At 42.9% G+C, this 17499-nt stretch overlaps 1 protein-coding gene across 2 annotated transcripts in view; it reads right to left on the bottom strand.

Annotated features, from left to right (window-relative positions):
- Window positions 1-81: 81 nt before the first annotated feature.
- NUP88 (nucleoporin 88) overlaps window positions 82-17499 on the bottom strand; it is a 34071-nt gene continuing 16653 nt past the window's right edge. The window contains exons 7-17 of one of the 2 annotated variants that reach the window (XM_005582642.4): window positions 16690-16837; window positions 11521-11619; window positions 8606-8696; window positions 5348-5449; window positions 2845-3003; window positions 1821-1946; window positions 1647-1712; window positions 1428-1508; window positions 1028-1154; window positions 761-879; window positions 82-322 (exon numbers count right to left, since the gene is read on the bottom strand). In XM_005582642.4, coding sequence (XP_005582699.3) covers window positions 259-322; window positions 761-879; window positions 1028-1154; window positions 1428-1508; window positions 1647-1712; window positions 1821-1946; window positions 2845-3003; window positions 5348-5449; window positions 8606-8696; window positions 11521-11619; window positions 16690-16837 — 1182 coding nt within the window. In that variant the 3' untranslated portion in view covers window positions 82-258. The remainder of the gene's footprint in view (window positions 323-760; window positions 880-1027; window positions 1155-1427; window positions 1509-1646; window positions 1713-1820; window positions 1947-2844; window positions 3004-5347; window positions 5450-8605; window positions 8697-11520; window positions 11620-16689; window positions 16838-17499) is intronic. The other variant, XR_012425175.1, reaches the window with a different exon arrangement.

Genomic DNA, 17499 nt, shown 5'->3' on the forward strand with positions numbered 1-17499 from the left:
TTCTGGCCGTGTGCAGTGTGAAATAACCCTGACTCCTTGCTGAACACAACTGTAGGCTTGAGTTATAAAGCACAATCCAAATTTTAAATAAAAACATTTATTCAATAATTATAAAACAAAATATTTAAAAAGATGAACAACCACACCAAAGGTCATCCAAAATGCCTTTTTATAAATTAGATAATGCTACCTGTTTTACAATATGGGTTTAAGCCTTCAGTGGTGTTCACTTCAGGTGTGAGTCAGCTCCTGGTGGTGTCAGAAGTTTACATGATTGCGGATATCATTGATTTGCTTCACCATTTCCCTTATGTGTTCACCCCTGTAAAATTGTAAAGTCACTCACTTTTGGAAATATAATAAACCATTTATATGGATTCTTAAGAATTCAAACTGGTAATGTCGAAATATCTAAGAACTGCTTTGCTAAAATTAACAGCTGAAGGTTTCAGATGGATAGCAATAGTGTTCACTGTTCATTTAAGGTGGCAAATGGTGCAAGTACTGGAAATACTTTTGAACATAATTACTGTAAAATACGTTTGGCCACACAACAAAATCATGTTACTAGAAGGTCATCACTTTCAATCCTCCCATCATAGTCATTTCTTAAGCCCCTATGTATCATGTGGCTCTTGTCCCAGTAATTACTTGACAAGCAAATACCAAGATCCAGGTTTCTATTAAGACAGGTTGACTGGGGCATACTGTAAAGGAAAAACTATCTCACAGTAATAGCTGACTGGAAGTATTTACTTACTCCTCCTTCAGGATGGACTGAATGCACTTCCGCTGGTAGGCACTGAGAGTAATGGTGGGTTTTTGAAGACTCAACACCTTCTCCATCTTTCGCTGCTGATAGTCCTTTTTCATAGTAACCTTAAGTATCAAAATAGATATTTTGGCAGTGGTTTGCCACACATTTTATCTATTTGAATCTGTTCTTTTTACATTTTTGTAAAATTTTCTGTAGAATAAGTGCTTTAAGAAAAATTACCAAATTTAGCTAGTTTGGATCTATTCCTACCTGTTTGATGGCATTGCCCAAATGTCGAAGTTGATCAGGTATCAGCTGTAATTCTTTCTTCATGTCTCGCTCACTATCAGAGAGAACTGGGAGCTCAGAGTGAAAACTGTGAAGTACTTTTTTCATCCTTTAGAAAAGGCAAGCAAACATCTCAAGTTAAGGTCTCTGCTAATTAGGAGAAACATAATCACAAGCTCATAATTCATGAATCTGGTGTCTCTGAAGTAGGCCCCATAAGAAGTGTTAGGGGAGAGCCTCATGTTTTCCCCAACATATTCTTCAGGAGAGGTAGGGGGCTCAGTTCAATTTTGTAGGTATGTAAGCACCTGCCAATGCCCATTTTCTTAAATATCACTGTTAGTACCCGAGTAGGTAACTAAATGTTATACAGCCCACTGACCTGTTCATGATATCCTCTTGTTTTTCTTTAGCTTCCTCATATTTGTCAGCTAAACGCTCAGCCATTTCCCGCAGACTTTTCCTAATGATATAAGAAACAAGAGACTCTTGAGGTCCACACCTTGATGTTGAAACCAATTAATGTGGCTCAGCATCTTAGGGTAAGAATATGGTTCCAGTCCTACTGACCTATTGTTTTCTTCTTGTTTTTGACACTTACCTCTCCTCTCGACAATAATTGAGATCTTCTAGTTGTTTCTTTTTTTGGTCACATAATAATTTCACCCTTCAAGAACAAAAAGGAATAGAGTTTACTCAGAAGCCAGGTCTAGGCTATAACACAGCATCAGCTACCAGCCAGGGATCGATGGTTTGTGAGCACAGGACATCATACCTCCGCTGAATCTCCTCCTTGGCCAAGTCCTGTTTGAGAATGTACTGCTCTCTGAACACCTGGGTGGCTCTGCTGAGGAGCTGAAGGCATTCTTCAGGAGGAGGGGCTAGGTCCTTTTCAGAAGCTCTTAAAAACAAAGTTTCTACCTTTATTTTCCTTAGCTGAGTAAAACAACTGAAAATAGACTCAAGTCACAGGTGCTTTGTAAACTTTTTATATTTTTAATTTATTTCTTTGAAATGGAGTCTCGCTCTGTCACCCAGGCTGGAGTGCAGTGGTGCTCTCGGCTCACAGCAACCTCTGCCTCCCAGGTTCAAGCGATTCTCCTGCCTCAGCCTCCCGAGTAGCTGGGATTACAGGTGTCTACCACCCCACCTGGCTAATTATTGCATTTTTAGTAGAGATGGGGTTTCACCGTGTTGGCCACGCTGGTCTTCAACTCCTGACCTCAGGTGATCTGCCTGCCTCGGCCTCCCAAAGTGCTGGGATTACAGCTGTGAGCCACCGTGCCCGGCCTAACTTCTTTTGAGACAAAGTCTTGCTCTGTTGCCCAGGCTGGAGTGCAGTGGTGTGATCTCGGCTCACTGCAACCTCTGCCTCCCAGGTTCAAGTTATTCTCCTGCCTCAGCCTCCCAAGTAGCTGGGACTACAGGCGCATGCCACCACACCCAGCTAAATTTTTTTTGTATTTTTAGTAGAGATGGGGTTTTGCTGTGTTAGCCAGGATGGTCTCGATCTCCTAACCTCGTGATCCGCCCATCTTGGCCTCCCAAAGTGCTGGGATTACAGGCGTGAGCCACCGCGCCTGGCCCAGCCTAACTTCTTTTTAAACACTTCCTGTTTATCATTCTCAGGTGCCACTTCCCCCCGTTCCCCATTCACTAGCTGATTAAATATATCCAGTTTCTTCCAAATCCATCACAGTAAAAAGTGTACGAAACAGATGAGGACAGAAAGGATGCACAGTAATTATGAAGACAGAAGAGAACCCATTCATAAAACCGCTATGCCCAAGGTTGCATACTTCAAAAATGCTGGATTGGCAACACTACGTTGCAAAATGCTTCTAATATGCTTTTCAAAGGAATCTGGGGTTTCAGCCAGAACACGGAGGGGAGACTCTGCCACTTCAACATCTTCTCGAGTACAAAGAAGGGGAGGAGACGCTGGATGGACTGTACTTCTGCAAAATAGAGAAGTAAATTGAATTCTACCATGGAGCGATTTACTGTATTACAGGAAAGCAGAAACCACATTAATCCAGAACTTTCAGAATATAAAATAAGGTGTTACTTTTGTAAAAGTGCAAGAATGCATGTTTGCCACCTAGAAAAGGTCACTTTGGGAAGCTACACCCTTATTCTTCCAATGCCCCTAATTTGTCAAAGCATTTCTGACTGCCATTTCTGGTTCTTTTCTAAAAGATTAAGGCAGCACAAACACCTAGCATGCATTCTTGGCAAAGGACTTGAGAGCCAGTTTATAAGCCAGAGCCACAAACATAAATTACTTGTTAGGTTTAGAGTTGATCAAAACCAGTATTAAGCCAGGAAACTGCTGTGTATACCACATTGGTTCTATATAATTTGATTTCTAAAAACTATTCACTCAAGTGCAAATACTCAAACTTCAGAAAGAGCTTAAAAGATCTCACAAACTTTAGCAGCATGGCAACTGATTTACTCTGAAGGCAACAATTCTAATGTGAATGTTTGGTTGGACATGGTGGCTCACGCCTGTAATCCCAGCATTTTGGGAGGCTGAGGCAGGTGGACCACTTGAGGTCAGGCATTCAAGACCAGCCTGGCCAACGTGGTAAAACCCTGTCTCTACTAAAAATATAAAAATTAGCTGGGCGTGGTGGCACACATCTGTAATCTCAGCTACTTGGGTGGCTGAGGCATGAGAATCGCTTGAACCCAGGAGGCGGAGGTTGCAGTGAGCTGAGAACACATCACTGCACTCTAGCCTGGGTGACAGGGTGAGACCCTGTCTCAAAAAAAAAAAAAAGAAAAAGTGAAAGTTCGTCAAATAGCATTACTTTATAGACAACTTGTATTTCAGGGAGCTAGCAGAAATATGATCTGAAAGTATCCAGATAATTGGCTGGGCGCAGTGGCTCACACCTGTAATTCCAGCACTTCGAGAGGCCAAGGTGGGTGGATCACCTGAGGTCAGGAGTTCAAGACCAGCCTGGCCAACACGGCAAACCCTCATCTCTACTAAAAATATAAAAATTAGCTGGGTGTGGTGTGCGCCTGTAATCCCAGCTACTAGGGAGGCTGAGGCAGGAGAATCGCTTGAACCCGGGAGGCACAGGTTGCAGTGAGCTGAGATCATGCCACTGTACTCCAGCTTGGGCAACAGAGCAAGACTCCATCTCAAAAAAAAAAAAAAAAGTATCCAGACAATTAATGTTTATTTTTTCTCTTTGGGATTTATATTTATTCTGAAGTAAGCCAGTGTGACTAGGTTTTATTTTACTAAATGTACTGTGGGTGTTTAGGGGTGGGGGTGGTGTCTAGTGTTTGAAGCTCCAGTGACTTTTGTTTTTGGTACTCATATTCCTGCATTTATATAACTCAGAATGATCTTCCAAGGCTGTTGGAAAAGGAAGACAGTGATTATAGCTTACTTGTCTGACTTCCTTAAAGGAGAAGGACTAAGAGTTCAGCTTTTTTTTTTTTTTTTTTTTAAAGACACAGGGTCTTGCTCTCACCCAGGCTGGAGTGCAGTGGCATGATCATGGTTCACTGCAGCCTAAAACTCCTGGGCTTAAGCAATCCTCTCACCTGAGTAGCTGGGACTACAGGTGTGCACCACCATGCCTGGCTAATTTTTTTGTTTTTTGTAGAGATGGGGGTCTCACTATTTTGCCCAGGTTGGTCTCGAACTCAGGGCCTCCCAAAGCATTGGGATTACAGGTGTGAACCACAACTGCACCCAGCCTGAGTTCAGCTTTATTCCAGTTTACATATTCTACAATGTCCCTCAGGCTGGCAGAGATGGAGAAATTAAAGAGTATGAGTATGGACTTCTGAGTCAATGAGATCTGCATCTGTATCCCAACTCTATTTTGTTACCTGTGATTTTAGCATTTACTAACCTCTTGATCCCTGCTTCTACTCTTATAAAATGGAAATGACAGAACTGTCCTTACAGGGCTGCCCTGATGATTCCAGGAGGCAGTACAGGCACATGGCTTACTTCTGAGCTTGGCACATGGTCACAGCTTGAGAATTATTACTCATATTGATAATGGAATTTGGTATTCAATTTTAGTATTTTTTTCCCCACACTCTGAAGAAAAGCTCCCGACTCTCAGCGAGGTGCAGGAGATGCCAGAAACCATGCCTAAAATGAAACCTTACAGACATGGCAGGAACAGAAATATCTATCCTTCCAACCCTCAAGTCAGAAGCCAAAGCATAAACCACACTTTTGTATAGCTTCAAGTTGGTTACTGAGTGCATTTTCTCAACTGCAGAATTAGTGAGAGCTGTGCGGAGAATAGAAAATGGACGTACAGTAAAGGCCTGACGAGGCATTCATAGGTACTGGTGACGCAGAGCATCGTGGGGCCCAGAATGTCAGGGACAATCCAAAATCCTCGAATTGGAGCCGGATGCCTGGAAAAACACAGTCATAGTTAAGTTACAAAGCAGCAAATGCAATGGAACCAAGAACAAAGACATGACAGGTCATGGCCTTCTCAGGCCTGGGCTGACAGTTGCCTGGGACATCCTGTCAGTACCATAACCTCAAAAGTGGTGGCCTGGAAACCTTTCATACAGCCCTACACTAAAGTCTAGAGCCCATGTCACTAAGTCACTCAGGAATCCCTAACTGTAGAGTGGTGCTGACTGTAATCTCAAAAGTTACACGTTCCACTGAAGATCTGTCTGTCTCTCCAACTTGCACATAAGCCCCAGCTATCTAGCCCACTTCTAACAAATTAAGTGCTTACAAACTGTTGAATGAACAGAGCTGCCGAGTCTGTCTCAATGAGGCCTGATGTCAATGTCACAGGAAATCATTTAGCATGCACAGCCTGCATCTCTCTCTCAATCTTCCTTCCCACTTCAGTGAAGACACTGGAAACTGAGACCTCAGATGGGAACTGTCAATCTGCCAACATGCTCTCCTAGCGGCTCCCACGCCCATCCCACCTGCATGCCTACAACACGCAACTGCCCCTGAATGTGGATGTCGCCTCCGCTCACACCTTCTGAAAATTGTACCATTAACTGTGTCGTTTCAGAATCTCCCTATTATCTACTTCCCCTCAGCTTGCAAACTCATGTCTCTTCCATTTCAAATACTCCCATTTCAATATAATGTCCAGTTCCCCTTAACTGATTCTTTCTCTCCATCCCTTTAGAACCAGCAGTCGACACACTAGTTCCCCTTCCATAGCTCTCATTTACTTTTTTGGCATCTAGAAGGTTGTAAACTTTTTATTATCAGTGTGAAATCTACACATTACTGGGCTATATACTATGTATTCAGTATCCAGGTCAAGAATCAGGACACTGCAGGGGCTTCAGGGCTCCCATGTGACTTTCCCTGGTCATAGCCTTTCACTCCCCAGAGAAGTAGCTACTACTCTGACATTCATAATACCGCGTCTTTGCTTTACAGTTTTCCTATGTATTCATTCCTAGGCAGGAATGTTTAATTTTACCTGTTTCTGAAATTGATATAAATAGGATTTTGGGGTTTTTTGGAGACAGGGTCTCACTCTGTTGCCCAAGGCTGGAGTGCAGTGGTGCGATCACAACTCACTGCAGCCTTGACCTCATGGGCTCAAACAATCCTTCCACCTCAGCCTCCTGAGTTGCTGGGACCACAGGTACGTGCTACCACACTGGCTAATTTTTTTTGTTTGTTTGAGATGTAGTCTCACTCTGTTGCCCAGGCTGGAGTGCAGTGGTGCAATCTTGGCTCACTGCAACCTCCACCTCCCAGGTTCAAGTGATTCTCCTGCCTCAGCCTCCTGAGTAGCTGGGATTACAGGCGCCCGTCACTACACCCAGCTAATTTTTTTTGTTTGTATTTTTAGTAGAGACGGGGTTTCAACATGTTGACCAGGCTGGTCTCGAACTCCTGACCTAGTGATTTGCCTGCCTCGGCCTCCCAAAGTGCTGGGATTACAGGCTTGAGCCACCGCGCCTGGCCTCACCTGGCTAATTTTAAAATTTTTTGCAAAGAAAGGGTCTCGCTATGTTGCCCAGGCTGGTCTCAAACTCCTGGCCTCAAGTGATCCTCCTGTCTCACCCCACCAAAGTGCTGGGATTATAGGTGTAAACTACCACGCCCAGCCTACATGGGATTTTATTATTTTCCCTGTTCACTTTTTTTTTTTTTTTGAGATGGAGTCTCATTCTGTCACCCAGACTGGAATGCAGTGGTGTGATCCCGGCTCACTGCAACCTCTGCTGCCCGGGTTCAAGCAATTCTCCTGCCTCAGCCTCCAGAGTAGCTGCGATTGCAGGCACCTGCCACCGTGCCCAGCTAATTTGTGTAGGTTTTAGTAGAGACTGGGTTTCACCATCTTGGCCATCTTGAACTCCTGACCTTGTGATCCACCTGCTTCGGCCTCCCAAAGTGCTGGGATTATAGGCGCAAGCCACCGTGCCTCGCCTCACTGTTCACTTTTCAAGCTGGTACAGTTTGCTATCCTTCTTGTGCCCCACCAAGCGTCTTTCCTGTGGTGCTCTGTATTGCCAAACCTAGACTATGTCTATTTCTTAGTGTATGCTATTTGTCTCATGTTTGTGTATACTCGATGTCTGAATGCTTAGAAGACATCCAGTAATTGATGAACAGAATAAAGGGAGGTATCTAGAATACCTTCCAGGTTTCTACTGGGGATAACTGGGCTGATATGGCACCCTTCAGAAAAATGGGACGTAGGAGAGAGACTTTTGGGGAGACAGAAGATGAGTTAAGGGGACATGTGGAGTTTTATGTTCCTATAGGGTATCTGAGTGGAGGAGCCCAGTAGGCATCTGGATATGTGAATCTGGAGTTCAGAGTGGTCTGGGCTGGGGCGATATGGATGTGGAAACTGTCAGCACTGAAGCCATGATTATGGCAAAAGGTACTCAGGAAAGGACCTAGAAAGAATAGAGAAGACCCGAGGAAAGAGTTGTGAGCATCACTTGTAAGCAGTAAGTCGAGGCAGAGGAACCAGCCTAAGAAGGAAACTTGAGAAAAGGACTGCTGGAGGGACTGAAGGAGAACCTGGAGGGACAGACGTCAAGGATGCCAAGAAGAGTGTGTTTCAAAGAGGAGACACAGGCAACCTCATCAAATAAACACAGCAATGCAGTGAAGGGCAGGCAGACTCTGCTCTCATGAAACATATACATCCCAGTAGTGGTGACAAGCATTAAAAAAATGCAAATATAAATAGTATAATATGTGCTACAAGGGATAAGAGAACAGGAGGGCCCTAAGTTAGACTGGGCAGTCAAGGGTGTTCTCTGTGAAGAAGTGACATTCAGATGAGAAAGAAGGGTACGAGTTAGCCAAGACATGACAGCAAGCTGGGGCTGGGGCTGGGGAAGGACCTTCCAGTCAGGAAACAGTATGTGGAGTGGCCCTGGAGCAGGAGAAAGCTTCTGATGAGCAGGACACTCTCAGGGGAGAAGTATCATGTCTGCAACTTTCAAATGATTCAGCAGTGAATACTGCGGACGTGAGTGTAATGGATACGCACGTATCTGAACTGCTGAAATGAACAATTGTTTTCTGATACACAAGGGAGGGAGAATCCTTACCTGCAGGGCAATGGCTTCGTACAAAGGATGTGTTCAACAAAGCATTTCTGTTCTGTAGAGAGTTCCTGTAAACTATCCTTATCTTCTTCATCTACCACAGAAGACATTATATAGATGAAATGACGCTTAGACAAGTCTCAAATTAAAACGCTCATGATATTGGGTTAAATGCAATTAAGTTCTTGTCTGGAAACACTGCTTCTCAAATACTATGCTTTTCTGACACAGGCATGTGCTTTCCCAGGGGGTCTAGATTTCCGCCCCAAGAAGCAAAGTAGGATTTTCCTTGGTAATGTCTCTAAATGCAAAAATGTTTCACTAAGAAGAATGAGATCATTCTCTTCCAGGCTGTTCCTTACCCACACTGATTTTATTTCCATACAAATATGGAAATAATGCTTTTTCCATAATGCTTGGGATCAGAAGTGTTTCAGATTTCATATATATATATATTTTTTATTTTGGAATATGTGCATTATACTTAGTAGTTGAACATCTCTTACCTGAAAATCTAAAATCCTAAATGCTCCAATGAGCATTTCTGTTGAGTGTCATGACAGCACTCAAAAACTTTTGTAGCTCACTCAGGTTCAAGGATGGAAAAAAGAGTTTTGGATTTCAAATTTTCAGAGTAGGGTTACTCAATCTGTAACAGTTTTTTTTTTTTTCTTTTTTTTAATGAAATCTCCCCCTGTTGCCCAGGCTGGAGTGCAGTGGCCCAATCTCTGCTCAATGCAACCTCTGCCTTCTGGATTCAAGTGATTCTCCTGCCTCAGCCTCCTGAGTAGCTGGGACTACAGGTGGATGCCACCATGCCCGGGTTTAAGTAGTAGACAGGGTTTCACCATGTTGGCCAGACTGGTCTCGAACTCTTGAACTCAGATGATCTACCTGCCTCAGCCTCCCAAAGTGTTGGGATTACAGGTATGAGCCACCACACCTGGCCTGTAACAGCTTTTTGAAATGTAATTCACAGTACCATACAAGTCATCCATTTAAAGTATACCCATTAAAGTATACAATTCAGTAAGTTTCTAGTGTAAGAACTGTATGCCTGGCTGGGTGCAGTGGCTCATGCTTGTAATCCCCAGCACTTTGGGAGGCCGAGGTGCGTGGATCACCTGAGGTCAGGAGTTCAAGACCAGCCTGGCCAACATGGCGAGACACTGTCTCTACCAAAAACACAAAAAATTAGCTGGACATGGTGGGCACCTGTAGTCCCAGCTACTCAGGAGGCTGAGGCAGGAGAATCGCTTCAACCCAGGAGGCGGAGGTTGCGGTGAGCCGAGAGTGCACTCTTGCACCACACCCTGGCCAAAAAGAGTGAAACTCCTTCTCAAAAGAAAAAACAAAAAACAAACAAAAAAATTGTATACCTATCATAACAATTTGGAATATTTTCATTTTCCCAAAAGAAATCCACATAACCATTAGCAATCACTCCTCAGTTTCTACCAAACTTTCCAGACCTAGGCAACTAATCTACTTTCTGTCTCTGTAGATCTGTCTATTCTGGACATCTCATATAAACAGCCATACAGTTATTTGTGACTGGCTTCTTTCACTTAGCATCTGTTCACAGTTCATCCATATTGTGGCATGTATCAGTACTTCATTCCTTTTTATTGTTGAATAATATTCTGTTGTATAGACATACCACATTTTATCTATCCATTCATCAGCTTATGGACACTTGGGTATGTGGCTTTTGGGCTATGATGAATAATGCTGCTATGAACACTCATGTACCAGTATTTGTGTGGATACAGGTCTTCATTTCTCTTGGAAATATACTCAGGACTGGAACTATCAGGTATGTGGTAAATGAACAATCATTTGAGGAACTGCCAGATTGTTTTCCAAAGTGACTGTACCATTTTACATTTCTATAAGCACTGTATAAAGGTCCTCATTTTTTTCTACATCCTCAACACGTGTTAATGTCCATCTTTTTCATTTTAGCTATACTAGTAGATATGACATGATACCTCATTGTGGTTTTGTGGTATCTTATTTCCATAATGACTAATGATGTTGTATATCTTTTTATAGATATGCTATTTGCCCAACTGTATTGAATGCTAAGGGTTCTTTATATTGTTCTCCATACGAGTCCATTATCACACAAATATTTTCTCCCATTTTGTGGGCTGTTTTCCCTTTTCTAATAGTATCCTTGAAGGAAAAAAAGTTTTAAATTTTGATGGCCAGGTGCGGTGGATCACACCTGTAATCCTAGCACTTTGGGAGGCTGAGGCAGGTGGATCATTTGAGCCCATGAGTTTGAGACCAGCCTGGGCAACATGGTGAAACCCCATCTCTACAAAAGACACAAAAATTAGCCAGGCATGGTGGCTTACTCTTTTAGTCCCAGATACTTTGGGGGCTGAGGCAGGAGCATTGCTTGAGCCCAGGAGTTCGAGACTGCAGCAACCTATGACTGCACCACTGCACTCCCACCTAGACACCGTGTTAGCCAGGATGGTCTCGATCTCCTGACCTTGTGATCCGCCCACCTTGGCCTCCCAAAGTGCTGGGATTACAGGCGTGAGCCACCGCGTCCGGCCTTTTTTTTTTTAAAGCAAATTCTTCCAGACCCTGATTGAGTCAGTTTTGGTATTTTCTTTCTTGAAATTTGTCCATTCCATCTAGATTATGTAATGGCATACATTTTGTTCATAATATTCCCTTATAATCTTTTATTTCTGTAAGTTCAATATTAATATCCCTGCTTTTATTCCTGATTATAGTTAGTCTAGCTAAAGGCTTGTCAAATGTCGTTGATCTTTTCAAAGAACCTTTTGGTTTCACTGATTTTCTCTATCATTTTTCTATTCCAAACTACTTTTCTGAAATTTATTAAATCTATTTTTCCTCTGAAATCTATTAAAAGTGCAGAGAGTTAGTAAACTCACCTGATCCAAGAAATTTGTGAAGTTTATGAATCCAAGTTAGCCCAACACTATGTACACCAGCTTCATGAGTACAGTGATATCTTGAAGGACACTTGGGATCTGCAAATGGAATAATTAATGATACAAAAGTAGCCATTGGATAACTAAAAAAATTTACCTCAAATTTGTTGGCTACCCCACAGTAGCCTATGAACACATTTGTTGATGCAAGGTTTTATAAAAGGCTTTCCTATTGTTAGGGGTTTTGAAATTTTAAAATTTGAATTCAAATTTCGAATATATTTAAGTACAGATATACCTCAGAGATACTGTGGGTTTGGTTCCAGACCATTGCAATAAAGTGAATATAGAAATAAAGTGAGTCACACAAATCATTTGGTCTCCCAGTACATATGAAAGTTGTGTTTACACTATGCAGAAGGTTATGTTTATACTAGTAGGTACGCAACAGCATTACGTCCAAAAATATGTACACACCTTAACCATTTTTTATTGCTAAAAAATGCTGACGCAGAGACACAGTGAGCACATGCTGTGTGAAAATGGTGCTGATAGCCTTGCTTGATGCAGGGCTGCTGCAGCTTTCATTTGTTTAATAATAATAATAAAAAAAAAAGCACTATCTGTGAACCACAATAAAATGAGGAGGTATGCCTGTATTCTGAAAAGTATAAAAAATGGCTGGGCATAGTGGCTCACGTCTGTAATCTCAGAACTTTGGGAGGCTGAGGTGGGTGGATCATGAAGTCAGGAGTTCGAGACCAGCCTGACCAACACGGTGAAAACCCGTCTCTACTAAAAATACAAAAATTAGCCAGGTGTGGTGGCAGCCGCCTGTAATTCCAGCTACTCAGGAGGCTGAGGCAGGAGAATTACTTGAACCCAGGAGGCAGAAGTTGCAATGAGTGCCGGGCGCGGTGGCTCAAGCCTGTAATCCCAGCACTTTGGGAGGCCGAGACGGGCGGATCACGAGGTCAGGAGATCGAGACCATCCTGGCTAACACGGTGAAACCCCGTCTCTACTAAAAATACAAAAAACTAGCCGGGCGAGGTGGCGAGCGCCTGTAGTCCCAGCTACTCGGGAGGCTGAGGCAGGAGAATGGCGTAAACCCGGGAGGCGGAGCTTGCAGTGAGCAGAGATCCGGCCACCGCACTCCAGCCTGGGTGACAGAGCGAGACTCCGTCTCAAAAAAAAAAAAAAAAAAAGAAGTTGCAATGAGTGAGCCGAGATTGCACCACTGCAATCCAGCCTGAGCGACAGAGTAAAACTCCGTCTCAAAAAATAAAAAAATAAAAAAACGCAATCTGAATGTTATTTTCTAAATATGAACACAAGAGGTTCACCAAAACATAAATACTTGCTGTCAAGTAACTCGTTTGTGCTTTTCTCTGTGCATTTATTTAGTTCTTCAAAAGAAAATGGTGGTTAAAATGGCAGCTCTGTAGAAAACCTATGTTTGTATACATCGACTTAAATAAAATTGTTGAAGCAAATGCACTCCTACAGCATAGGTATCACAAAAGACTTTAACACAACGGCTCAGGGAACAGTTCTATCAGTGTACTAAGGTGTGAAATGAGAAGTGAAGTTTAGTATGTCTTCATAATGTTGACTGACAGATAGTTTTAAAGGTTATTTTCAGTTTGGGATGCTCTTTTTGTTTGACAATCATTTATAACTAAAAAGTATGAGTAGTTGTTACACAATTTTAATTAACTGGTTTTGAAACAAATATTTCTGTACCTCCTTTGAGCCCCAGTATCAGTGAGACAATCCTGAGACTAAAAGATAAGCTATTGAATACTTATTATTATGTATATTTATCTCTGTAACTCATGATTTTTATTATTAATATTAATAATGTTACTGGCCGGGTGTGGTGGCTCACGCCTGTAATCCCAGCCCTTTGGGAGGCTGAGGTGGGCGGATCGCCTAAGGTCAGGAGTTCAAGGCCAGCCTGACCAACATGGAGAAACCCCGTCTCTATTAAAAATACAAAATTAGCCAGGCGTGGTGGCTCACACCTGCAATCCCAGCTACTCGGGAGGCTGAGGCTGAGGCTGAGGCAGGAGAATTGCTCAAACCCGGGAGGTGGAGGTTGCGGTGAGCTAAGATTGCGCCACTGCACTGCAGCCTGGGCAACAAGAGTGAAACTCCATCTCAAAAAACAAACAGACAAAATAATAATGTTATTAAAGTAAAAATAAAATACAGAGATAAGGTATATATTGAAGCTGATAAAATGGCACAATAACCCATAAAACCCCTAGATTAAATTTTCCTTTAACAGTCTCACTTTGTGATTAGTGACTTTATCATATATTAATGTTCTAAAGCTGATACATTATTTTTCTGTCTTATATATTGAGGTTCCATAAAACATCTTAGAAAACAGCATTCTGCTATAAAAAGTTTAAAAAACCTTCGTCTATGGGAATCATCTATCTGAATAATTAAAGTATTGAAAATTTTCTTTTCATTTGCCCGTATTTTAAGACTTAAGGCTCAAATCATCTCATCAAATCTAACATTGTTAAAATGACTTTTCAAAACCTGTAGTGCTAACATCAACAGAAAAATCTTAATACTGGGGTGTAAAACAAATTGATTACTAAAAAGAGCCAACATTTAGTTAACAGGAAATCTGTTAGACACTATCACTTTGTCACTAAGAAATCTGGTGTGCCTCAGTGATTATAATATGCCTTGTTCAGCACAATTATGAACAAGGCAAAAATTTCTTAGTTTCACATATGAAAATGTTACTCTCATTAGAAGAACCAAGAAAAGGCTGGGCATGGTGGCTTATGCCTAAAATCCCAGCACCGCGGGAGGCCAAGGTGGACAGATCAGGAGTTCGAGACCAGCCTGACCACCATGGTGAAACCCCATCTGTACTAAAAATACAAAAATTAGCCAGGCGTGGTGGTGCATTCCTGTAATCCCAGCTACTTGGGAGGCTGAGGCGGGAGAATCGCTTGAACCTGGGGGGCAGAGGTTGAAGTGAGCCGAGATCGTGCCACTGCACTCCAGCTTGGGCAACAGGAGCAAAACTCCATCTCGAAAACAAACAAACAAACAAACAAACAAACAAACAAAAACAAAAACCCAAGAACAAAATGTCTACATCTACACTTAAGATTTCCCAAAGATATATGTATCTATATGAGGAAACCAATTAGTTTCTGTCACTTTACTTCATTTGGTCTGTTTCCTCATCTATAAAATTCTTAGACAACAGAAATCTCAAAATACCTTAATTAGACAAACCCAATGTACGCTCTTTGCTGGTTTGTTATGTAAGGAATTCTACCCCCTTAAATATTTTGGCTATACTTTAGTATAGAGTTGAGGCCAAAACTAGGCAAACTGGCTAACAAGAACTGTAAGGAGAATAGGTCAAATTGCTACAAGATTGAAATCCTCCTATGTTGCAGTGAATGACACGATTTCATTCTTTTTTAAAGCCAAATAGGGCTGGGCATGGTGGTTCACACCTGTGGACCAGCACTTTGAGAGGCCGAGGTGGGAGGATCACTTGAGCTCAGGAGTTTGAGCTTGGATGACATGGCAAAATCCCGTATGTACCAAAAATACAAAAATTAGGCGTGTAGTCCCAGCTACTCCAGAGGCTGAGGTGGGAGGATTGTTTGAGCCTGGGGGGTGAAGGTTGCAGTGAGCCAAGATCACACCACTGTACTCCAGTCTAGGTGACAGTGAGATCATTATCACACACACACACAAAAGCCAAATGGTATTCCACTGTGTATATACACCACATTTTAAAAATCCATTTGGGGCCGGGCGCGTGGTGGCTCACATCTGTTATCCCAGCACTTTTGGAAGGCTGAGGCAGGTGGACTGCTTGAGGCCAGGAGTTTGAGACCAGCCTGGCCAACATGGTGAAACCCCACCTCTACTAAAAATACAAAAATTGTCAGGCGTGGTGGCTCACGCCTGGAATCCCAGCACTTTGGGAGGTCGAGGTGGATGGATCACGAGGTCAGGAGTTCGATACCAGCCTGGCCAATATGATGAGACCTTGTCTCCACTAAAAATAAAAAAATTAGCAGGGCGTGATGGCACGTGCCTGTAGTCCCAGCTACTAGGGAGGCTGAGGCAGAAGAATCGCTTGAACCCAGGAGGCAGAGGTTCCAGTGAGCCGAGATCGCGCTACTGCACTTCAGCCTGGGCAACAGAGCGAGACTCCGTCTCAAAATAAATGAATAAATAAAATAAAAATAAAAATACAAAAATTAGCCAGGCATGGTGGTGGATACCTGTAATCCAGCTACTTGGGAGGCTGAGCCAAAATAATCGCTTGAACCTGGGAGGTGGAGGTTGCAGTGAGTCGAGATTGCGCCACTAAACTCCAGCCTGGCTGATAGAGCCAGACACCGTCTCAACAACAACAACAACAACAACAACAACAACAACAACAAAAATCCATTTGGTCTGTTGATGGACACAGGTTGATTCAACATCTTAGCTATTGTGAATAACACTGCAATGGGCATGGCAGTGCAGGTATCTCTTCAACCTTTTATTTCCTTCCCTTTTGACATATCCAGTAGTGGAACTACTGAATAATATGGTAGTTCTACTTTTGATAGGACCAGGAAAAATTCACTATTAGGAATCTGGGTGATCTGGACCAAAGACCACTATTTTAAAACTTGGAAATTTGCTCAGTCTGCCTTAGACAAAATGTGTACTATAGTGACTAAAAGGCTAAAAAAACCCAGTCAACTTTTTTTTTTTTTTTTTTTTGAGGCGGAGTCTCGCTCTGTCGCCCAGGCTGGAGTGCAGTGGCGCGATCTCGGCTCACTGCAAGCTCCGCCTCCCGGGTTCCCGCCATTCTCCTGCCTCAGCCTCCCGAGTAGCTGGGACTACAGGCGCCGCCACCACGCCCGGCTAATTTTTTTGTATTTTTAGTGGAGACGGGGTTTCATTGTGTTAGCCAGGATGGTCTCGATCTCCTGACCTCGTGATCCGCCCGTCTCGACCTCCCAAAGTGCTGGGATTACAGGCTTGAGCCACCGCGCCCGGCCCCAGTCAACTTTTTAAAGGCTGGAACCACAGAACAAACACATGACATAGGAACAGTCTATGATAGTCTTACTATAAAAATCATGGGAAGAAAGCACTACATTTATTGAAGAGCTTACCTCTATGAAGTTTGATTGGACAAGAAAAGTCAGAATCAAAAGGGTCATCCTCTCCAGATGCCAGTTTCAAAGCAAGCTCCAACTCAACACATTCAAACACATACAGAGAAGGAATGAGGTCAATCCTGGAATCCCAGGACTTTTCTGACTGTAAAAAAAAAAGTGTTGTAATTTTGATCTTGCATGTTAATTTAAAAATGTACACAATTAAAAACAGGCAAAAAGCTGGGTCAGGGCCAGGTGCGATTGTTAATGCCTGTAATCCCAGCACTTTGGGAGGCCAAGGTGGGTGGGTGGATCATCTGAGGTCAGGAGTTCGAGACCAGCCTGGCCAACATAGTGAAACCCTGTCTCTACTAAAAATAAAAATTAGCCAGGCATGGTGGTGGGTGCCTGTAATCCCAGCTACTCGGGAGGCTGAGGCAAGAGAATCGCTTGAACCTGGGAAGCAGAGGTGGCAGTGAGCTGAGATCATGCCACTGCACTCCAGCCTGGGCACCAAGAGCGAAACTCCGCCTCAGAAAAAAAAAAAAAAAGAAGCTGGGTCAAATAGTGCTTTCAAATTCTTAATTCCACCTCTATCCTAACAGTGCACTGCACTGTTATTCTGAAGAGATAACACCTCTCTTCCTTTAAGAAGATGTTTGTGAAAAAAGCCGATGCAGTGATTCCAAGGCTCTTTGTATCTGTCCCTGAAGATTGCAATATAGAGATCAGAAAGTAACACGCAGACGGGTGGACCAAGTAAGCTGGGCAACCTTCTAACTTCTTTCCACTTAGATTGCTAAGAGTGCCTCAGCTACTTTTTTA

Source organism: Macaca fascicularis, chromosome 16 (genome assembly GCF_037993035.2).
Source record: "Macaca fascicularis isolate 582-1 chromosome 16, T2T-MFA8v1.1".
Classification (NCBI taxonomy): domain Eukaryota; kingdom Metazoa; phylum Chordata; class Mammalia; order Primates; family Cercopithecidae; genus Macaca; species Macaca fascicularis.